This window comes from Amphiprion ocellaris, chromosome 3 (genome assembly GCF_022539595.1).
Source record: "Amphiprion ocellaris isolate individual 3 ecotype Okinawa chromosome 3, ASM2253959v1, whole genome shotgun sequence".
Taxonomy (NCBI): Eukaryota; Metazoa; Chordata; class Actinopteri; family Pomacentridae; genus Amphiprion; species Amphiprion ocellaris.
The window spans coordinates 21,825,425-21,848,443 of record NC_072768.1 but is presented as its reverse complement, the minus strand read 5'-3'; the positions used below and the strand labels follow the sequence as shown (position 1 = coordinate 21,848,443).

Sequence of the window (23,019 nt, the reverse complement as noted above, 5' to 3'; positions counted from 1 at the left end):
TCAGCCTGTGAAGGGTTACCACGTTGGTAATGCATTACAAGTAGTTATGTTCTCAAGAAGCCTGTAATGACGTGTCTATTAACATGAGATTAGCGCCAGCTGCTAAAACTCACACAGGAAAGACGTGGCTTGACAGGGCAGGAGGCGGATACTGAAAACAGTAGGAGAGAAGCCTTAAGACCAGCTAAGGTCATGTTTTCCAAGAATCCAAATTTAGCGCAAGCCATTGAAATACAAATATGAAGGACTGACACATGAAATGATTTGCTGCTTTTAACCAAAAATGGGGAAAGGCAGTATATTTAAGGAATATTCTGAAGCTTATTTTTTTTAAGTACTGTGTCCTTCTGACTGCTCTCTCAAGTGTGCATCATGTGAGAGAAGCAACAAATGTCAAACACAAGTTTAAATTAACCCTTGTCGTGTATTCCAGAACCTGTAACTTCATTCACTGAACTACTGCACCAGGATGACCTAAAGGAAGTGTTTTAATCAAAGAAAAACTTTAAATCTAAATACAGTCACCTCCTTAACACAGGAACAACTACTTAGGGAATTATAAGCAGCATTATGCATCGGTGCCAGCATTACAAATACACTTGGACACAACAGCAGTAACATGCACTTTTTGGTCCTCACCTTGATGATTACACACCACACCATGTAAAAGTTTGTATGCGTAGGAAAGTATGGATGTGGACATTTACTGGTGCATATGTATAAACCTGGATTCTAAATGCATACACTGAATATCTATCTCATAGCTTTCATATTGAAATTGTGTTTTCCACTACTGTGTTATGTCAAAAAGCATATCTTATTTATGAAATAAGCAAAGAAGAGGTGTGCGATTAAAAAAAAAAAAACCAATGGCTATTTTTTACAGGCCAAAAAAAACATGCTTACTTCAAATTTCAAAAAGGCGAAGATTAAAATGGGAAAAGAAAGATGGACGGAAGAAAGGAAGATGATGTACTTGTCCTCATATAATCACTACATGGAGTTTAAAATCTTTTATTTCAAGTGACTCCATGCAAGTCCTCACAAGCCATCTAAGTATTAGGAAAGACTGTGATGCATCTCAAGTCTCGCAGCCAACTTCTTACAAACACATTTACAGTGCCACGAAAAAGTATTTGCCCCTTCTCAAATTCTTTTTTTTGCACATTTTCCCCACTTTAATGTTAAAGATCATCAAACAAATGTAAATACCAGACAAAGATAACCCAAGCAAACACAAAATGCAGTTTTTAAATGATTATTTCATTTATTAAGAAAAAAAAACTATTCAAAGTTACCTTGCTCTGTGTGAAAAAGTAATTGCCCCCTAAACCTAAAAACTGGTTGGACCATCCTCAGCAGCAACAACTGAAATCAAGTTTCTATAATTGGCAATGTGTCTTTCACATCTCTGTGGAGATATTTTGGCCAACTCTTCTTTGCAGAATTGTTTTAATTCAGCAACACTGGAGGGTTTTCGAGCATGAAAGGCCTTTTTAAGGTCATGCCACAGCGTTTCAATCGGATTCAAGTTCAGACTTTGACTAGGGGTGACGAACTGACGGTCGAACATTCTCCTTCAGGACTTTCTGGTAGAGAGCAGAATTCATGGTTCCAACAGCCAGTCGTCCAGGTCCTGAAGCAGCAAAGCAGCCCCAGACCAGCACACTGCCACCACCATGTTTGACTGTAAGTATGATGTTCTTTTTCTGAAATGCTGTGTTACTTTTACGCCAGATGTAATGAGGCACACACCTTCCAAAAAGTTCATCTTTCGTCTTGTCAGTCAAAAGGATATTCTCCAAAAAGTCTTGGGGACCATTCAGATGTTTGTTTGCAAAAGTAAGACGGGCCTTTATGTTCTTTTTGGTCATCAGTGGTTTTTGCCTTGGAACTTTGCCATGGTTGCCATTTTTGCCCAGTCTCTTCCTTATTGTTGAGTCATGAACACTGAGGTAAGGGAGGCCTGCAGGCCTTAAGATGTTGTCCTGGGTGAGTCGTTGCTGTGCTCTTGGGGTAATTTTGGTAGGCCAGCCACTCCTGGGAAGGAGTGGTCAACCTGTTCCTTGTTTTCTCCATCTGTGGATAATGGCTCTCACCATGGTTCGCTGGAGTCCTAAAGCTTTAGATATGGCTTTGTAACCCTTTCCAGGTTGATAGATTACTTTATTTCTCATCCATTCTTAAATTTCTTTGGATCGCTACATTTTGTTGCAGCTTTTTGAGATCTCTTGGCTGATTTCATTTTGGCAGACAAGTTCTATTTAAGTGATTTCTTGATTGAACAGGTCTGGAGGTAATCAGGCTTGGGTGTAATTAGTGAAATTGAACTCGCTTTCCAAAAAATGTGATTCGTCACAGTTAATTCATGATTTGACAAGGGGGGCAAATATTTTTTCACACAGGGCCAGGTAGGTTTGGGCAACTTTATTCCCTTAAAACATTAAATCACCATTTAAAAACTGCATTTTGTGTTTATTTTGGTTATCTTTGTCTGATATGCAAATTAGTTTGATGGTCTTAAACATTCAAGTGGGGGAAATATTCAAAAAAGTAAGAATTCGAGAAGGGGCAAACAATTTATCATGGTACTGTATTGAGGAAGACACAAACTTATTCAACTCCATCAGAGGTTGACTACGATGAGGCAGTTTCAATATGATGTGACCAGCAAGACAACTTGCCAAGTGGGAAGAAAGAGACAAGGTGGAAGAAGACAGAAATGAAGTAGAGCCACAAGATAAACAGGGTCACAGGTGAAGGAGGAGGCAAAGGACAGCTAACTAAATGCATGAAGCCTAGGAGTGGGGAGGAAAGAGGAGCTGGGGGGGTGAAGTGAATCGGTCACCTCGTTCCCAGAGCAGCTTCCCAGCATGACTTCACACTGCACTTACGACTATGCCAAGACACACACACACACAATGACAAAACAAATACATGTGTATGTGTATGCACGTCTGTTTAGGCTTCCCAGAATGTATCACCATTGACCTGGACTGCAGGACTAAGATGTGTCTGACCTGCAAACATCCTGCCTGCACACACAGCAGCTTGGAGGCGGCTCTCTTCTAAACTGATGCTGCTGTTTGACTTAATGGCAGTGCGTCTAGCTGTTTTTTTTTTTAAGAAGGAGTTTGCTGAGTTATTCAACCAGAATCTACTGTTCAGTTTTTTTTACAAACACGACAGCTGAGCCATGGTTGATGCTCAAAGTACAGTTATGGACATTCTGGGAGAAACATCCTCCTGTATTTGCACATTGTTTCTCTTCTTAAGTTGTTCCGTGTGGCCTCATCACTCTGTTAGCATCAAAACAAACTAAAACAAACTTTGAAACTTACTTTTATTAGGACAGCCTCGATAGACTCGTAGGGTGTGACCTTTAATGTATGTAATTTCTGCTTTACCCTGCAGCATTTAGTGGCTCTATGAGACACATTGCCTACCTTAGATTTATTATGCAAGTCTGTTAATTATACCATTACATAACACTGCCGCATCTGTACTTAGTATACATGGTTCTAAATTCCCCGGTGGATTAATTATAGAGAGCTTATAGATCACGACTTTATAATATGCCACACAATCTATTCAGAGCTTTTTAATCTAACAGGGCTCAGAGATTTACTCATTGTCTGCTCATGTGAGGCTGCTTGTTGGAATTCAAGAGGCCACAATAAGCACCACGGACAGGAAAGTAGCTGGACTGAGGTCTAATTGACTGTGATCCAGATAGCGGCTCCAGTGGCTAAATAGAGAGATAAAAGGAGTTAGCAGAACCCGACGCTTTGGTGCAGCTCCCGTAAACCCAAAAGTTTCCAGCTCTGCACAACAGGTGTCGGGATTTGGAACAAGCAAGCAGTGGGTAACACAGGAATGCCTGGCAGCTTGTTGGTTAGCTATAGTGTCACATTCCAGGTCCCTTTCCAGGCAGCCTGGAAAACGGTAACAACAATCAGAGCTGGGAAAGTCCTGCCGATCCAGGAAGAAGGAAGATTATATTTAATATGTCTAACTGAGATTGTGTAGTGAGAATTAGTAGATTAGTTACATGAGAAATTAATTTTTTTTTCATCAATAGTCATGCTAAGGTTTGTGTGCATTTTGCAGCATTCTGCACCCGTAACTTAATTTGAAACACATCGAACATGAACTAACACTTCAAATAAAAATATTAGTTAATGCAGCTTTATATGTCTTTGATATTAAATAATTTGCAAGTATAATAAAAGAAGTGCACTAAATCCTTCAGATTGATGTGTATTCATGGACAATAAACCATAGTTTTACTCAGCTGGCTATTAAATCTTAGTAGCGACCAGAACAACCAGCAAGTGAGCAGATACATTATTTGCTCCAGGAAATGTACTGGTTCTGTTGTATGGAACATTAAGATAATGTCACAGAATTAAATCAAATGTTCAGCCCAAATCAATTCAGCGTTCAACAGTGTGATGTTCCCGTCTTGTACAAAGTGTCCCAATCTGTGCCACTGGAGGCCAAGCATCAAACAGCCAGGAAGAGTCGAGCACAACATGGCAAACTCTTCACCTGCACTGCTGCAACAAAAGGCCTCTGGCCTATTGCACAACTAGTTGCATTCAGTGTGGGTTCTCGTCATTAACCCACTCCATTCACACACACACACAGACTGGAGTAGGGGTATCTGCAGAATCTGTTAAATAGTACAAGTCAGTAAATTCACCTGAATATACACAAAAATCTGCTATACTACCCAGCAGAAAAATTCAAGAGGTAAAGAAGACGATATTGGGTTTGTGATTCTAGCAGTCTATTTTAAGATCATGGTTTTTATGTAATACTTAAAATCATCAGTGCACCAAGGTAAAACAAAAGCTAGAAAAGGGAGCCAAGGAAGTTGTCATGGTTACAGTAACTGATGGAAAGGTACATGGAAAATTGAGTACAGAAAGTGCTGCAGTGAGTTTACAGTGTCTTGCCATGGTCAAGTAGTGTTTAGTTTGAACAGTCTACTTGGTGGCTTTAATGCAGAGTAACTTAACAGTAAATCTATTTTAAGTTAGTAAATACTGTACGTGTCTGATCCTGGTCCAACTCTATAGCGCTCACTGCAAGAGTAATTATGTCTTCTTGTCAAGTAATACTGCTTTGTGCAAAAAAAAAAAAAAAAAAAAAAAATCAGTTGAATCCTTATTGAGCTTGCAGAGTGGACGAATACAGTTCTGAACCACCACCGTAGGGAAGGTGACAACCGATGTCATTGTTTTCCATCTTAGCCAGAGAAGGTAAAAAAGAAAAAAAAAAAAAGTCACTCTGCAATAATTCACAATATTACCAACAGCTCTCCACGACAGACTGACTTTCAGTGTCCATTTCAGCTTAATGTCTGTGGAGGAATCAATATACATATATTAGGTTTTTAAATGTTGAAAACGTGAATTAAAAAAAAAAAAAGATTAAAAATAATACAATTAAATTTTCAGAAAAACATGAATACCTTTTTTTTGGCCACATTGGTACATCAAAATCTACCTGTTCACTAAATTCTAGCTGAAGAGATGAAGATATTTTACAAGTCATCTGAGGTTTCATCAGTCCTGCTGACTGACATATACTAATACATTACTCCACTTTGAGTGTAGCAAGATGATTATGTAATCATGTAATTACCTTCAGTTTTTACTCAGCATGATTTTCCACCTTTCTGAGTTCTTGTAAAGTAAGAGTGCACCAGTCTTGGCTGTTAGAGCCTCCTTCGTACATGCCTTATTGGAACTGAAGGACAGCTTGTTCTTACCAGCTTTTCCCCTCTCAGAGACAGCTGTTACATGAAGCTTCAATATCTGTACAATCTTTCTATTTCCCCAGCAGCCTGTGACTGTCAAATAACATGTCTCTATGCATTTATCAAGGGGTCATGTTGCTATGATAAACACTTGGATTGGAGCAATCCATACCAAACAGACAACTAATAATAAACTACATAGAGAACAGCTGGTATGAGTGGACTTGTACCAGTCAGTTGCGGTTACATGACCAGTGACTTAATATCTAAATATATCAACATATAATGCGTCACCAGGAATCACCAAGAGACAGAGAACCAGTGTATTTTACAGCTGATCAAATGTGTGTTCCAGTTTATTTGCAAGCTTACATTGTTCAGAAATTGGGGACTATTGACATAAACGACTGAGTTCACTGAATGTGAACAGCCTCAGATAATCTTTGAGGTGAGAGTCAGCATGTTAATCCGACTGTTTCATTATACTCATAAATCCCATGTAATGAATTTGAGCCAACTTGACAAAAAAACTGATCTAATACTTTGTGACTGCAGTGCAGCACATGACTTTAATACAGCCACAGTATAAACTGATTAAGAACTTTCCATTAAACAGCTCCAAAACATCTTTTGTGTATAATTACAACAACGGTTACATAATTTCTAGACTCGAAGAGATCCTGGAACAATCTTTTTTCCATTTCCTGTATTTTGCAAACAACATGCTCCGGTTTCAGTATATTTACATGACAAACATCTAATTACATCTTGGTATTATGTTTGAAACTGCCTGTCTTGAAAAGACTTTTCACCAGTCAAGCAAAGCACTGCCAGTTCCATGTTATGTATTTAATAAGGCATGTAGTAAAATGCTTAATAAACAGGTCTTTTGTTTTGGAACACAGAATACAATATTGTAATATTTTTTAATTACAGAATCATAGCAACCAAAAATTTTAAATATCCTTAGTGTTACAAAATAACCAGAGTCTCAAATCATGTGGGTGGTTAAAGTAATCTTTACGCCCCTCAAAAGTCCCATGTAGGGACAATCCATTTCTATTGTGTTTTGTGGTTATTATAGACTTGGAGATGTAAAATAAAAGCTGTTAAGATATGAAGTCGTTGATGTCTGGCATTCCACAATTACCCTACAGCTAGTTGTCGTCCTAGTTTTACAGCAGTTTGACTTATGTGTAATCAATAGTCGTCCGGCTCACAATGTTGAGTTGTCAGTCACAGACGGCATGTTTTTAGTAGGCAGGAACAGCAGCAGCTCAGCAGTTTTCAGATCAAACAGTCTGCTTAGAAAAGCCCCAAAACCAGCAGTTATATATCCATGGTCAAGTGTATCGTTTTTGTGGTATTTTGAGCTGAAAGACACACCAGGGGGACATATGACACTTTGATCAATTGGCTGAAAAGGGGAACAATATGGCACTTTGATGACATAAGAATATGTCAAGATTTTTGCCATTAATATAATGCTTGAAGAGAACCCTGAGTGGTTTTCACAATTTAAAAAAGCTCATATAATCAGCTTATATGTTAATTGGTGTGATGACTGTTGTTCTATTACAATAATGTATTTCTGAACAAAACCATCGTAGAACACCTCCCTACCTGAGGCATGTTCAGATTTACCTTAGAATCTATAGGACACTTAGTATTTTCAGTTTGTAACTCCGTAGTGTGGGCTTCTTTGCTAGATGACTCTGCTAATAGCTTGATAAAGCTGGATAGGCATTAATATTTGCAGCATCTGAGAACTGAGAGTGGAGAGGTAAGAGCTGCAGGAGGAGGGCTGGATGTTTTCAACCTCTGACCTTTTGTTTACTTGATTTCTTCCTTCTCCAGCTTTAAAGTGTAATCCTCAACAGCATATTTCCATTTACGAGCTGCCTTTTGAATTTAGCAGTCTTTATTTGAGGTTATTAAAGCTCCCCAGTCTCAAACTCCGAACTCACACTGTTCATGGCTGTGGAATTTTTCTGTGACCGTCACCGCTGTATGTCACGGTTAACACATCGCTATGAGAACCTTAGTCACATCAACTTGTGCTGTGTGGTGCATTTCAGATGTCTGTTTCATTTGCATGGTCTCCTCATATTGTTTTCATTTTGTGATCTGTTTTTAAACTTTATATTCTTGAATTATATATACCTTATTAGGAATAATGGAATTATACATCAAGATATCTGTAACTTATCAGAAAGATGAGCATATGAATGTGACAACATGCATGTCGTCAAGGTAGATATAATCCACCAGTTTCATCGCAATGGTTTTATGACAGAGAAAGTGAAAATATTCAAGTTGATTTTCTGAATTATGCTGTAGACATGTTACAGAGATATAAGAAACCAAATGAACCAAACATGAACATGGTTGAGAGAAATTTGTCACAAAAAAATTGTCTCCATTTCTTTATTTACCAAAGAAAAGTACTGACAGGTTTTACAACTGGTGCTCAGGCTGTGGCATCAGTGGCGACAACACTTGAAGGACTCATATGTCAAAGTGGGTGTAATACAAGGTGTAATTCAAAAGTTCAGGTTTCAAACATTTAACCTAATATTAAGTAACAACATTTTTTCAGATGAAACAAAAAACAGTTATTTTTGTAACTGTGGCAGAATCAGAAATTATTTAATCAAATAAGTATTTTAAGTGATTTATTTTGAAGGGTTGATACTGACAATGTGCTGGTTCATTGTCTTTCATTTACATTGTAAAAACAACTATCTCTTTAAGGGACAGTCATAGAGATTCACTTGTTCCTTCACTTTAATAACTATGTTCTTTCTAGATGCTCGCCAAGATAAACAAGGCTGAAAATTATTCACATTTGAGGACAATTTACCAAAATAAATATCAAGAGGGACATTCTGCACACTGAGTACTCTGACAATAAATGTTTGACTGTCTGACACATTCCAGTGACATGGAATTATTGATATGCACACATGTACAGCACCGTTCAAAAGTTTGGGGTCACCCAATTTCATGTTTTCCATGAAAACTCACTTTTATTTATGTGCTAACATAATTGCACAAAGGTTTTTTTAATCATCAATTAGTCTTTCAACACCATTAGCTAACACAATGTAGCATTACAACACAGTTGGTGATGGTTGCTGGAAATGTTCCTCTGTAACCCTATGAAGATATTCCATTAAAAATCAGCCATTAACCACATTAACAATGTCTAGACTGTATTTTTGATTAATTTAATGTTATCTCAGTTCAAAAAAATTATTTTCTTTCAAAAATAAGGACATTTCTGAGTGACCCCAAACTTTTGAACTGTAGTGTACTTCTTAGACCAAATGACTGATAAACAACCTATAACAACTGTAGGTCCCATGAAAGTTTGCTATAAAATTCCAATCAAATCAAATAAATTTAAGTAACTCACCAGGGCAATATTCAGAATAAGGACATGCGTTTTGATATCCGAAGGTATATGCTGGAAGGTGAAGAAAAAAAGGCATTTCTTACAAACATTCCCCAACCACGATTACATTTATCCTGAGACTTTAGTCACTAAGAAACTGACCGAACACTTTTTTCAAAATGTGTGAGTATAAACAACTATCAGTCACGAACAAATAAATAAATACAACATAACATGTAGGGTTTTGATGTATCATGACTTAAACCCAATGACAGGACCATTGTTTTTGCTCAGTTTTGTTGAAAACACTGACATTCGAGAATCACGGCTGCTCATGATTACAGCATTATGATGTTATTCATATTGTAGTGTGTGACTCACTGATGTGATTACTAGACTTTTTTCACACAGCTGAAATTGGGTACAAGGCTCAATAAGAAGGATAATGATGTTCACTCTGTCTAGCTTGTCTGTGTTTTTTGTTTTTTTTAATGAAATTATGTCCATCACTGATTAGTTTGTCTTGTTTTTCTCTCATCCATCTCACTTCTAGCACTGTAAGTCTGAAATGCAGAAGAACTGGACACAGTTTTCTTAGCCTTAGGTACCTGACTGAGGGGAATTTACGGTTGCTTGGATGTGAATCGTATCTTGGTTCCCGGCCTGTGGCCCTCTGGTTCTGGGTAGATAGTTCTGAAAGTCAAGTTGATGCGTGGGCCCCTGTCATGGTACTCTTTAGCCACTTGATGCTGTTGAGGACAGAAGGACTGATCAACGATACATTTTACAGTTATAAGTCAAATATATATTCACTGGTGTTTTTTCTAAAATAATCTTTATGATGGTAGGAGGTACGTGCTTATGCTACATCCACATTACAGTTTTTCTCAATTGATAAGACACTAAACTCCATTCACTGCACACAGCCACCAACTGACTGCACACATTTCTCAAAAACAGGACTCTGCTGTCAAAACACTATTCATGGTTTGCACACAGTTTCCAAAACTCTTGCACTCTTTTTGCAAAAGACTGAACATGTTTTTTGCTCATTTGAACACAACTTTTCACTCATAGCACACATTTTTCAAAAAGTAAACACTAGGAAGCAGAATTGGGACACTGTTCCAACACTGCTGTCACAATTACGACACAACAGGTCAAAACTGAAAACATTTTAGCCAATGAACTGCACACTATAAAACCTGCTGAGAAACAGCATTAGCTGTTCAGAATGCAATCTGTTGTTAAGGTCAGCAGATGGTAAGGATGGTGCATAAAGTAAATGGTTTCAGGTTTATTGTGGTTTACTTTACATGGTATGTAAATGCTGTTTGTCACTTCAGTGACATGTCTATACTGGAACAGTACAAGCAGTCAGAAATGTTCTGAGAATACTGAAAAAAATCTAATGTATAATTCTGGTTCACAAGTGCTAGAAAAATTACAGAAAGTGTACATGACTGACTTTTTCTGTGTTTGGTGTGCGTTTGTTCCAGAGAGTTTTTCAGTTGGATTCTGATGATACACATGAATACATCTGGGACAATGTTAGTTTTCATAGAGGACTATTGATTTGGGAATAGTTCAATGTGAACCCTCAAGTTATTGTGGTTTTTCAGCCACCATATTCTCTCTTTCTGAATCCTATAGAAGAATTCTTCTCTACATGGAGGTGGAAGGTATATGAGCGGCAGCCATACTTTGGGAAAATCTCTTGCAATCAGTGGTCTTGGCATGTGATGATGTTTCTGTTGATGCATGTCAGGGTTGAATCAAACACACTAGGTCTTTCTTTCTGGAGAAAACATAGCTTGTGATGTTGATGAGGTCCTGTGGCCTGACCAGGCTGAAAGAATTGATGCAGACGTGGTGTAAATATTTGCATACTGTACTGTGTACAATACAGTGCTGTATTTTTTGTCTAACATTATTTTTATTTTATAATGTACAGTCAAGCACTGCAGTGGCCCCTCTGATTCATTTATAGGATGCATTTGTGTTTAAATTGTCATTTTTGAGGACTGTCATTTTTTTACACTTCATGTGAAAACAGTGAGAGAAGAGTGTTTTGCATTTAGTAGTGAAGTGTCCCAGTTTTGCTTCGTGTCTTAATTTTGAAAACAAAGTTCAGATTTTGACAATAAAGTGCGCTTTTGAAACAAGTGTGCAGTGCTTTGTGAACTGTGTTCAAATAAAAAAATAGTGTATAGTGTGTTGGGAAATGTGTGCTATTTTTCAGGAAGAGTGACTTATCAATTGAGAAAAACTGAAATACATTTTCATTTTAAAACTGCTTGAAAACAAACTCTGTCTATATGAATGGTTTGGCAGTAATGCGTTTGACATATACAAATCATATGAACATTGATCTACACTGTGCATACAGGCTCGATGCTGAGTTGCTGAAAATCAGTTGCTACCATAGACAGAACAACACATTCTCCATATTGAATTAACCTTGGTAGTGAAGGCTGATGTCTGCTGTTTCAGAAAACGATCACTTTCCAGGCAAATCGGGATCTGACTCTTGACGGTTAAGGCCCTATCAGAAAGCAAACATGGGTGTCTAGGTAATAGTTTCCAGAAGTGTCAGTTTGTGTTTGTCCAGACTACAACACAACCCCACAGTACTGAAACAGAGTCAGCAGCATTTCCAAAAGTCTTTCGGGATTGTAAAACGCTTGAGAAAATTAAACGGATAGTATACAGGACATACCTAAAAAGACAAATTAACATATTTATAGACTGATACAAAAGTAACCCCTTTCAGTCCTCACTTATGACCCATGACATGTTTGTGGCGGTGTATTCATCTTGAGAGATCCTGTCTGTGTTTTCTTCGTATTTTGCCGTGTTCAGGAATTTTCTGGGCTGCAAGCTTTGTGAGGTGGGTGTGCAGCCTCCCAGCCAACAACAAAGTGCAGGTGATGTCAGGAGTTTAAAAGACAGCAACAGGGTGCAAGACATTAAGCAGCTTCCAAAATGCCAAAACACCAAGCGGACAAAGCTTGTTCCAAAACAAGAGTAAATGTGGGATTGGCTTTTACCGACTGGCGAGCACTGAAGGAGAGGATGGTGATGGAGAGAGCTGGTCTGTTTTTAGTAGAGCAGGATTGCGCAGTTAGTTCACTAAAGTATAAATACATTTACCAGTACAGTAAACTCCTATAAATTCAGGAGTTTCTCAACCACAAGGGTATTTTTGTTTTGCAGCTGACCTCTACACTGCAAACAAAAAATGTGGCAACAAGCAACAAACACTATTTTCCTACCATGTGACAAATGGGGGCAAAAGTCATTTTTAATCACCTCTGAAAAAGCAGTGCGAAATATTTTGAGAGACTGCACAGACATAAAATGTGTCCCAACCAAGTTCTGCTAATTTATGTCTAGACCTTTTGCCTAAGGAAAAGACTGACTGAATTTATTTGTGCATCTTGTGCCCTCAAAAACACAGACACACTCCTTCTTCTTCCATATCTGAAAAAGAGGTGAAAGGTTTGTTTTTTCACAACAGTGTCAAAAGAAAGAGCCCGGAAAAGGCAGACATAACCACATATCCATTTTCAAATAAATGAGGCACTTTAGCAGGAGTTTAGTTAAATATTTAGCACTCACTTCCAAACCTCTCTGCCTGAGCCAGATGGTTTTGTTAGGCCGACTTTGACTGCAGTGACAGAGTGAGGATTAATAGCTGGAGTGATCTTCTTTCTCTGGCAAGGTCTTTAAAGGAGCAATGAAACCTTTACTGAGATACTCTAAGAGGTGTCGCCATAAAACACCTGTGACCTTATCCTTTTTTTCTTTTAAGCTCCAACCTCCTTAACTGTCTGTAGATCTCACTGACTTTATTCCCCCATCACTTTGTTTATGTCTCACTCTGTTCACGGACTTTTTAGTGGGTGAAAATTGTGGGAAGTGAGGGTGGACAACAGTTCCAGTAAGAGACTTCATATAGTCATATTCTTTGCAATAAGAGTAAAACATTTATATGGATTTTGTAACACTAGTGGTCAAAAATTAAGAGCACACATGGTAAGGTTGAGTCGACATGTCACTCTTTAATGATACCTATTGCTTTGAGAACACTACATGGAGTTCCACCTGGTTCCATTTGTGGGCCACAGCTATTTTTTATCAGTGATGTTTCATCATTGAACACCTGCCCTTTCTTCGAATGCAGGACACTAATTTAACTTTGTCACATACTTGCCACAAAAATAAGGATAAGAACAATTACTTCTTTAGTTACATTTTTACACAGCAGCACCTTTTCCTTCTCTTCAGATGAACATGGATTTCTACTATTGTTCTTGCATTCTACAAATGCCCAGAAATATTGTTTTAATACATTCTTAGAAATAACAGTGCTTTTTCTACTCTTCTCAATGCCAACTTGCAGTGTGGTAGAGAACAGATTAGTTAAAAAAAATACACTTCTGATCAAAAGTTTGGGGTCACTTAGAAATGTCCTTATTTTTGAAAGAAAAGCATTTTTTTTTTTTAAATTGAAGATAACATTAAATTAGAAATACAACCTAGACATTGTTAATGTGGTAGAATGACTATGTATGTATGTATAGTTAAAAATAAAAGGTTGTAACATCATTTACTTTTTGGTATTAAAACACATATTTGTTAGATTTATTTGAATGTTCTTTTCTTCTTTTTTAAGAGTTCACAATATTCATGTCATCTCCTGAGCAACTGTTTTGCTATGAATCCTTGATTGTTTTTTCTTCTATACAAAGTTAAATAAGGCAGACCTAAATATTATGACCTATTTTATACATAAGCAAAGCTTTCATCTGCTCAGCTGAGATTTAGTCATAATGAAATTCAAATCATTGTAATATAACATATTCTCACTGCTGAGTGTGACCCAATTACTTTTAACAGAAACCAGCTACACATTCACATTCTATTAAATACAGTTTCTACTCTTTCAAATCAAGCTTCTGTCTCTGATTGTAAAATAAATGATTCTCATTATGCTGAAGCTCTGTTTTTTCTCCCCAGGCTGCTCTATCCATCCTGGTTGCCTGTTGGTCAGGGGAGGAACCTGAATGCAGGTCGATCCTCTCATGTGTGTTTAGTCCAAACCACTAAGACTTCCACAGACACACACAGGTGAAGGGAGGCAAAGGAGGCTTTTAATCTATGACTACTTATTATAAATGCTCAAAGTAAGTTGTCAGTTTTAGCATTTGTTATCACTGAAGTATATCCATTATTTTTGCCGTATCTGTGACATAATAGTAGATAAGTTGGTGTAGCAGCGCAGTGTAACTGAGTCCATAAAAACAGGTGAGCTAAATGAACCCTACAGTAGTAATATACAACTTATATATTTGCTGATTAAAGCCTTCAAATTTATTTCTAAGCATCTGGTGTAAGGTGTGTTTTAGGGGCAAATCGAGTGATGTACAGGGTGGTATGTTATTGATATGCAAGTTTGTTTGGTAAAAACAGAAGAAGTTAGTGCAAGCAGTAGCGGTAAGATCAAACATGGAACAGTATTGTTCAAGCCGTTTGACTGACAGGTAAATTCTGGAAAGTGTTTTGTAAACCAACACTTAAGGAAGATGTTTGCAAATACACAGGAAGAGCAATCAAAAGCCAGACAAATGAAAACAAATATATTTCTTTCTACCAGATTCTGATCTGTCCAGCAGCTGATATTTTAATGAATGCCCATTTTCCTTGCATGGCCATTTGTGTTGCGTTTGCCTACCTGCCAATCGTCCTGCGTGGCACCTTCCATCAGCAGAAGTGTCCCGTGAGTCAGAGGAACCCGAATCCGTTCCACGTATGTGTAGTCACCATTATCCTCCTAACACACACACACAATGTATAAATCTCTAACACATACGCACAGCCCTGAACAATGCACTCTAACATTACAAAACACATTTTAATGCACAAACAGTAAGAAACAAGAACCCAAAACTAAGCTGAAGGCCATTTCTGTAACCAAATCGCTGCTGTCCACATCACAGCTAATGAAGCCTGCCTCCTAAGCAGTGTATACTTTCACACTTCAAATGATATACAGCTATTAAACATGGCCCTCTAAATACTCTGTGGAGACTAAATACAAGTTTTTGAAACCTTCCATCTGTGTCCAGTTTTCACTAACTCGCCTTGGCTGCTGTTCTGCACTCCACAACATTCATCCTTCTCTTAAATATTATACAGTAGTTTTGTTTTTCTTATGCAGTGTGCAGCAGAAGCAGGAGATAGTCGACTTGACTGCGAGCCAACTCCTACTACCAGGGTAACTTAACAGAATTTAGAGGACCAATTCAAATACTGTCTGAGACCCCTTTAAAGCCAAAATAAGAAAAACATAAAGCTTGAGTCTTTAATTTACACAGCAAACAGAGCTTTTCCAACTATAAAGTATGAGAGCAGCACAAGTATTCAGAAGTAAAATGTATTTTAAAAGTACACAGTACCAGACATGTACTACTTGAGTGAGGTAATTAGTTTTCATATTCCACCATCATCTCACCGGTGGAGGCTGCTTGCGAAGGCTGAACACTCTGGTGTCACCCAGACTGAGGGAAGCAATGACGGGTTTAGAACCCAGGGAGGCTTCATCGTCGCTGTGCCAGCCGATGCTGTCATGGCCATCGCGATACAAGTTACACAGCAGGGAGTTGAAGCTGCAGCCGCTCGCCTGCTCCACTGCCAGGCGAAGGGTTAGCAGTAAAGGATGCCACTATGAGGACAAATTTTAAAAAAAAAAGGGAATTTAGTAAATAAGGTAAGGGACAAATATTAGAAGAAAAAAATAGAATAAGGAAAAAGGCCAAAGAGGGATGAAATGTTAAAAAATATGAGATAGCCAAAGCAAATATGTCACCACAAAAGCACCACAAGAACTTTAGAAATGAAAAATAAGAAACAGACACTGGTGTAAAATAAATGTGTGAAAGATGCTGTGCGGCAACATGTTTCTTTGAGTCTCCTTGCAGTTATCTGACCTGTGTGTTGGCTGCCATGGTGGAGTGAGCGTACGTATATGGCAGCTCTCCATACCAGCAGGTCAGCCTGGGCTCCTCGTAGGCTTCACCTGGACCAAAACACCCACACACATACACGCATAAGACAAAATCAAGACTACATTTTCCTGAATTATCTTGTTTGTACACACAAGGAGAACATTACTACTATGGACCTATTAGGTTTGAACATTGTTGAAAAATTTTACTAAAATTACTTTATACCATAACTTAAAGACCCTCTATGGTGAAAATCCTATGTTTTTACCTTGTTAATATTTCCATATGGTGTTTGTTATATGTTGGAAACATCATGGGTGAAATCAACAGCCACTGTCATGTCTAAGTATTCACATCTTGAAACTGCAGGGTACTGATGTCAATCTAAAAAGCACGGATTCAGACTTCCAGGGTTTCACATGTCACAAACCTAAAGAACCAATCCTGTGAGCTTGCACTTTCTGTATCATTATTCTTATTTAGAAGCGGTTCCAGTTGGAACATGTACACCTGAATTACTTCAGTAACACAACTTGCCATTATATAGCAGAGAGTGGTTTTACACTGATTGAGCAGAGTCCTTGGTGAGCCGGTGTGGTGTGCTCAAGCTGCTACAGGTGGACTGTGGTGAGCTGAGACAGCAGCGAGACTTAGGCCGTGTGCCAAATTGCATACCTTTTATTTTTATTTTAAGCTGCCCACACAAAGAACATATTGCTTCACGCAGCATGCCTACAACTGGGACATACTACTGCATCATAATAATGCACCTTAAACTTTGACCACTGCAGCCTGTAGTGAGAAATGCTCTGCCATCTGTTTGTGTGCTGTCGGCAGCTCAGGTTTGTTTATACTCTTATGTGATGCTACAACGTATGTGATGTAACGAGCACAGAGGATTGTGGGTATGAATGCCTAGAAAATCAATTAAAAATTCAACCAGATGTAGGACATCCTGATATTTTTTCTACATTACATTTGACATACTATGTAAAAGGATATGCTAAATCGTTTTCTGGCGGACTACATATAATGGAAGCATGGACATTGAAGCACAGTCTTAGATATTAATCCTCACATTCTAAAAGAGGCAATGGTGTAGACTTATAGTTACTCCATTTTAAGGCAGGACAGGATGGAAACAACTTCTAAATATGTAACTGTATCCTGACCAGATTTAATGACTGTATGGAGATAAAATGGTGAGAATTATTATTTTGAGGATGAAATTACAAAACATACCAGGTTTGAAAACCACAGATCTCAAAATTCTGCCAAAACATTTTACAGTACTTAGTGTTGCGTACCAAATAAGCAAAGTCTCAACAAAATCTGACATGGTGCAGCAACACTGCTGTCTGAAAGACATTGACTGAGCCCACAATAATCATATATTTTGTCACTGGAATCTTGTTCTAACAGAAGGTAACAAACATCTAAATCCAGTTCCTCTCGGTGGGTCTGGGTGTATCTTTCTCTCTCTCTCTCTCTCTCTTTCTCCAACAAGGAGCGCTTTTCCAAGAACCAATTCTCTGCCATTAGTTTTTTTTGGCCAGCGGTCTGATACAGGAACACAGTGAAACCAAAACAAACTGCTAGGGCAGCCATTACTTTTTATGGCACCAAAATATTCAGGGTCTCTGGTGCTAGAATTTATAAATATGCACTCATTTACCAACTCTACAAAACTTTACTCTTCCCATAAAAAGATGTTATCGGGGGAAAAGATTAACAAAACCTTAACTCAGTCCTGAGTTCAAATGGGTGGAAAAACTGAGTCAGTGCATTAGAAGGGAGCTTTCAAACAGGGCAGGACAAATGACGTAGAGGAGGGGACATGTTGGAGAGTTCACGTCTGTTTTTCACGTCTTTCTCAACTCTTCTCAAATGTCACATGGACTTTGTTGACAAACTCTGAGGAAGGATGGACTAAGGATTACACAACTTGCCTCTGTGGTCAGAAATCGCAGCCCCTTGTCTTCATCATGCTGTTTGTCTGCTGCGGAGCTATCGCAGAATAGCACACAAGATGGATGAGAGCCAGCTGAGAGAAAAGACTGATTCTGTGACAAAGTCTGGCTTCATCTCAACACATTCGCTGTATATGGTCTGAGTACAATGTGCGAGTTTTCTTTGCTTTTAATTGACAATGGCTACTGTTAAAGCCAATGCACAAATTACCACTGTGCATGAGAAATGGCTGTTTTTTGCTTCTGTAAAATTCTCAAGTACACCATACGAAGTGGCGAATAAAATCTGGCATGGTTACACAACAACTACCTATTAAAATCCAGGCATATACTGAAAACCTCTACATATACTCTGTAATATATCAAATTTAAAAACATCTGCAGCCTTGAAAGAGTTCTGCATTATTTAGGTACCTTTAATTTTTATAAACACTACAGAATACTTGTGTGTGAATGGGGGGGACCCAAGTGGAAGAGCGAGGTTACAGGGAGTAGAGATAAAGAAGGCGGAGGATTTTAAGTGCTTTGGGTCAAAAGTCCAGTGCATTGGAGAGTGTGGAAAAGAGGTGAAAAAGCATGTGCAAGCAGGTTGGAACAGATGGAGAAAAGTGTCAGGTGTGATGTGTGATAAAAGAGCATCAGCAAGAATGAAAGGAAAGCCGTACAAAACGGTGGTGAGACCAGCAATGTTGTCTGGTTTAGAGACATAGGCACTGAGGAAAAGATAGGAGGCAGAGCTGGAGGTAGCAGAAGTTAAAATGTTGAGGTTCTCTTTGGGAGTGACCAGAATGGATAGGATCAGGACAGCGCATGTTAGATGTTTTGGAGATAAGTCAGAGGGGTCAGACTGAGATGGTTGGGACATGTACAGAGGAGGGATAGTGACTATATTGGCAGAAGGATGCTGAGTTTTGAACTGCCAGGCAGGAGGCCTAGAGGAAGACCAAGGAGGAGGTTTATGGATGTAGTGAAAGAGGACAGGAAGTTAGTTGGTGTGAGAGAAGAGGATGCAGAGGATAGGGTCAGATGGAAGCAGATGATTTGCTGTGGTGACCCTGAAGGGAAAAGCCAAAAGGAAAAGAAGAATAATTTTTATAAACACTACACAAATATCTCAAGCATGGTGAAAACAAAAACTTCATCACTGTACTGTCATGAAAGCGGAACAAACATGAACCCAACAGTACACCAGCTGCAGCAGGGAAATCCTCTTTACCCTCCAGTCAATACAGCATGTGCTCACATTTCACCTTTTACACACTGCTCATTTTTTACACTCCTGGTGCCTACCCTGTCTGTAGTTGGTCTTTTGGGACCAGGGAAGCTCTGCTAGCAGCTTACTGAACATCCAGTCAGCCTCTTCTGGGGGAAGAAACCCAGACAGCAGCCGCAGTCTGGAAAGATTGAAACGACAAGACAGACACACACACATTAAGTTCCCAGAAAGTAACATGGATGTACACAGTATGGACGGTATGTAACTCATTAAACATTGTGTTAAATGGGAATGGGGTACCCTGGTGGTTTAGTAGTTTAGGGCAACAATCAAATCCCCAATTCATGTCTGAGCTTGAACATTTTCCAGTTATTTTAGAAAAAACAAATATTAAGGGTTTTCTTTTCCTCTTACTCTTGATCCACTTCGCACTTCCCCCATACTTGACAGATGTATTTTAGTATTGTTAGTCATTTTTAACACGTAACATTTACAGACTGAAAAACAAAATGAAAACATTCTGGTTGTCTATCATGCTATGGGTACATCACAGCTTATAACAACGATCAAAACATGTCTCACTCTAATGTGACATGGTGTGAACCATGAAAGTAAGGCATGAATGATGAAGCCAGAGGGAAAAAAATGCCTATGTGATCACTGCCATCTAGTGGGCGTAAAATTAAATCACAGCTTTATTCCACCTTCACTAAGCATACTGGTTTTGCATTATCAACAACATAATAACCCACTTTTCCATTTCATTATATTTTCTTCCATCTACATTTCCCAATTTGACAGATTTCCTCTTAACTAAACTGTACTCACCTGGACACCCCTGATGGTCCATGGCTGATCTCATAGTCACCTGTTTTCCTGTCCAGAGAAAAATCATATATAGTAGTCAACTTGTGCTCAGCAAACAACCAGGTAGCAAGCCAAAAGAACATGTCATTAAAGATAGAAACTGTTCTTTCTTCTTCTTTTTTACAGGAAACAAATCCCTGAGGATGTCCAGTGAAGATAAAACTGTGTAACTTACTCTATCACCTTCTCCTGCGGAACCTCTCTAATTGGCTAGAATTAGGAAAAGACAAAATAAGATTGTAAGGATCTTAAAATGCATTTTCACCATACTGGTAAGGCCAAATTTGCCCAGTATTCAGTGGTGAGTTTTTTCATGTTCACAGTGTACCTTGGAGGGCTGGTGAAACTCAAAATTCTTAGATGTTTGTTGGGACCCAAATCCCCAAGAACCAGAGGCTGTGTTAGCATCTTTAGGTTGGTGGTTGTTTGGCACTGCAACTGTTAAAAAAATATAGAAGCCATTTTCTAGCTATCTGGCAAGTTTGAAGAACTCAGTATAATGTTTTATATGAGTGGATGTATTTCACCCGAAAGAAAAATCTCAGCATCTAGGGTTTTGAGTGAGTAAATTAATCAACAATGCTCTAATTCAACAAGAAGCATGCATAGGTAGCGGCATATTTAGCATTTTACACCTTGAATTACCTTTTGGACCTGCTGCACCTGAGTGTTTTGGCACTTGTTTGGCCCAGGAGCCCTGAACTCTGGCACGCTGCCGTTTATCCGACATCACATCACAGCTGCAGTGTCAGAAAAAGGTTTAAAAGAGGGTTAAGTGTTCCTCAATATTTACAACAAAAGCATGAAAGAAAGAAAGTAAAATTATTTTGAAAACGGGGCAGGTTCTGAACGTGCACAGAGTTTTGGATGAACTGAAATCTTGCTGAAATTCATTATTCAAGTCACATTACGAAATTATTTGAAATGAATGAATTTCACATTTACAAAGGTTATTGTCCTCGACAAAAGACACCAAAGAGGACAGAAGAATAAATCACTCCTTTATGTGATGTCTCATCAGGGATAATAAGTAAATAAGAAAAGCTGATCTACAAGAGAATAAGTATTTGAAATCAACACAGAATTACTGAGAGTCTTTTGCATTATATTCCATTATATTTGTGACCTGGTGCCTGATTTTTATGTTTTCCTTTACATAAAAATATTTCTGCTGTAAATGGATGCAGAAAAGGAACAAGTTAATTCATAGCATTCACCAAAATGCAAGAAATTGAGCTTGGGTCATACAGGCACCTAGTCAGGGTGTCACACTGTGCTTTTCTGTCCAGTTTTCTACTTAAGTCCAGCCCACCTACTTAATGTGCTTTATAACTGAGGTAGTGTTTATTCATTCTCCCCACTCCACACATCGCTGCTACACCAGCCTCTAAGGATCTGCAAATCTCCCCCTCCTCCTCCTCCTCCTTTGTAAAGGCTTGGTTTCATAACTAACAATTTTACAAAGAGGCCTGCAGCACCTCTGCATCTACTCTGTTCAGTCAGTGGAAGAAGACGAGCAGCCGGCTGGGAGCAGTACACATCTTTTCTTGTCATCTCATCAAGCTGCAAGCCTGAACTTCTCATTCAGAGACACACTTTCTAATCCATCGAGGGAGAAAGAATTAAGGGAATGAATATTTCTCACATTTTCTGCGAACTGGAACATGGATGGTTCATAATTGTACGTTAAAACCAAGTCATGCATGGATTTTGTATAAAGATGACCATTTAAGTTGGTGTCCTTGTTTTTGTGTTCACACTGTGTTAATTTAAATGTTTTGAATATTTGGCTCTGCTGGAGGGTTTGCGATCTCAGGAACCTGTATGTGTCACGCTTGCTCAGATTGTTTCCAGAGCATCACTCGATCAGAGTCACTGCCAAACACAAATGCATGTCATCCCAAAATAAATGGTTAAATCTGACAAAGTGTCCTGACTGAATTATGTTTAATGAAACAATCCTCTGCTGACTGTGTCCCCTTCAATGTTCCAGCAATGATGTGTCGCTCTCCCCCGACAGAACAGTAGAGTTATCACTGAAAAGAAGTGCCACTAATCCAAATTTAAATAACTGTGCAACATGCTTAATGTTGACTTTAAATGGTGTCTGAGTCTGCTATGTGGTGTTAATATTGTGTTGCAGCGCCGTACCTTTGCTGTCTTTTGTGATGGTTAAACTGTCCCGCTGTCCGGCTATCTGAACTGCTAAACTAGCAAGTTTAGCTGCTAACTTTAGTGAAGGCAGCTGCTGCTTATTACAAGTTACATTGTGCGAAGCTAAATGACTTTAACAAACTCGCTGTAAATGTCAAAATGAATAACAAATACCCAAATTACTAATGTTCAACCCAAAATTTCAAATACTTACCTAAATTCCGGCTCAAACGCAACGACAAAGCAAAGAAAGAAAGAGATAGCTTCAAATGAGCTAGAACCAAAGTGCTTCGACGGCCATGGTGCGTGTGTTACAGAAAAACAAATCCTACTTCGAATGGCGATGTGAAACTATAGTTCCGCCCAATCGTTTTCCTCAGTCGTCAGATATAGACAAGTTTAAGTACCTTTCAATAATTTAATTTGACTGGTTTAACTGCGTGCACAAGGTGTGTTTTTCTTTTGTATATTTGGCATTTTTCCTATGTGGTCTGTAGTCCGATGGTTTGACTCTCAGCTCCCAGCTTGAGTCTGAGGCCTTAGAGTGCACAGGGGGCTTTATCTTGTCTTTTGACACAAATCATTTTTTAGAGGGACAGCTGGTTAAAATCATGAGAGAGTGACCCCCACCCTTTCCC

General features: G+C 38.6%; 1 protein-coding gene across 3 annotated transcripts; it reads right to left on the bottom strand.

Moving 5' to 3' along the window:
* Positions 1 to 8,165: 8,165 nt before the first annotated feature.
* On the bottom strand, positions 8,166 to 22,749 carry alkbh3 (alkB homolog 3, alpha-ketoglutarate dependent dioxygenase). Of its 3 annotated transcripts, XM_035947668.2 has the most exons (11): positions 22,596 to 22,749; positions 20,873 to 20,967; positions 20,556 to 20,665; positions 20,403 to 20,437; positions 20,189 to 20,236; positions 19,435 to 19,538; positions 16,157 to 16,245; positions 15,682 to 15,891; positions 14,902 to 15,000; positions 9,773 to 9,913; positions 8,166 to 9,236 (listed from the first exon to the last, which is right to left on the bottom strand). In XM_035947668.2, exons 2-10 carry the CDS (start codon positions 20,955 to 20,957, stop codon positions 9,788 to 9,790), a joined length of 906 nt encoding a protein of 301 aa, XP_035803561.1. In that variant the 5' UTR covers positions 20,958 to 20,967; positions 22,596 to 22,749; the 3' UTR covers positions 8,166 to 9,236; positions 9,773 to 9,787. The 3 variants fall into 3 exon arrangements, with proteins under 3 accessions (XP_035803561.1, XP_023125018.1, XP_035803562.1); XM_023269250.3 differs by having other exon boundaries at positions 8,166 to 9,913; XM_035947669.2 differs by lacking the exons at positions 8,166 to 9,236; positions 9,773 to 9,913 and adding an exon at positions 11,650 to 11,709.
* Between the last annotated feature and the right edge of the window lie 270 nt (positions 22,750 to 23,019).

Excerpts from the sequence above, each read along its gene's own strand:
- alkbh3 (XM_023269250.3), bottom strand. The coding sequence starts at position 20,957 with ATGTCGGATAAACGGCAGCGTGCCAGAGTTCAGGGCTCCTGGGCCAAA. Across the intron at positions 20,438-20,555 it reads AGTTTCACCAGCCCTCCAAG|CCAATTAGAGAGGTTCCGCA; the intron begins GTACACTGTGAA and ends TCCTAATTCTAG. Across the intron at positions 16,246-19,434 it reads AAAGACCAACTACAGACAGG|GTGAAGCCTACGAGGAGCCC; the intron begins GTAGGCACCAGG and ends GTTTTGGTCCAG.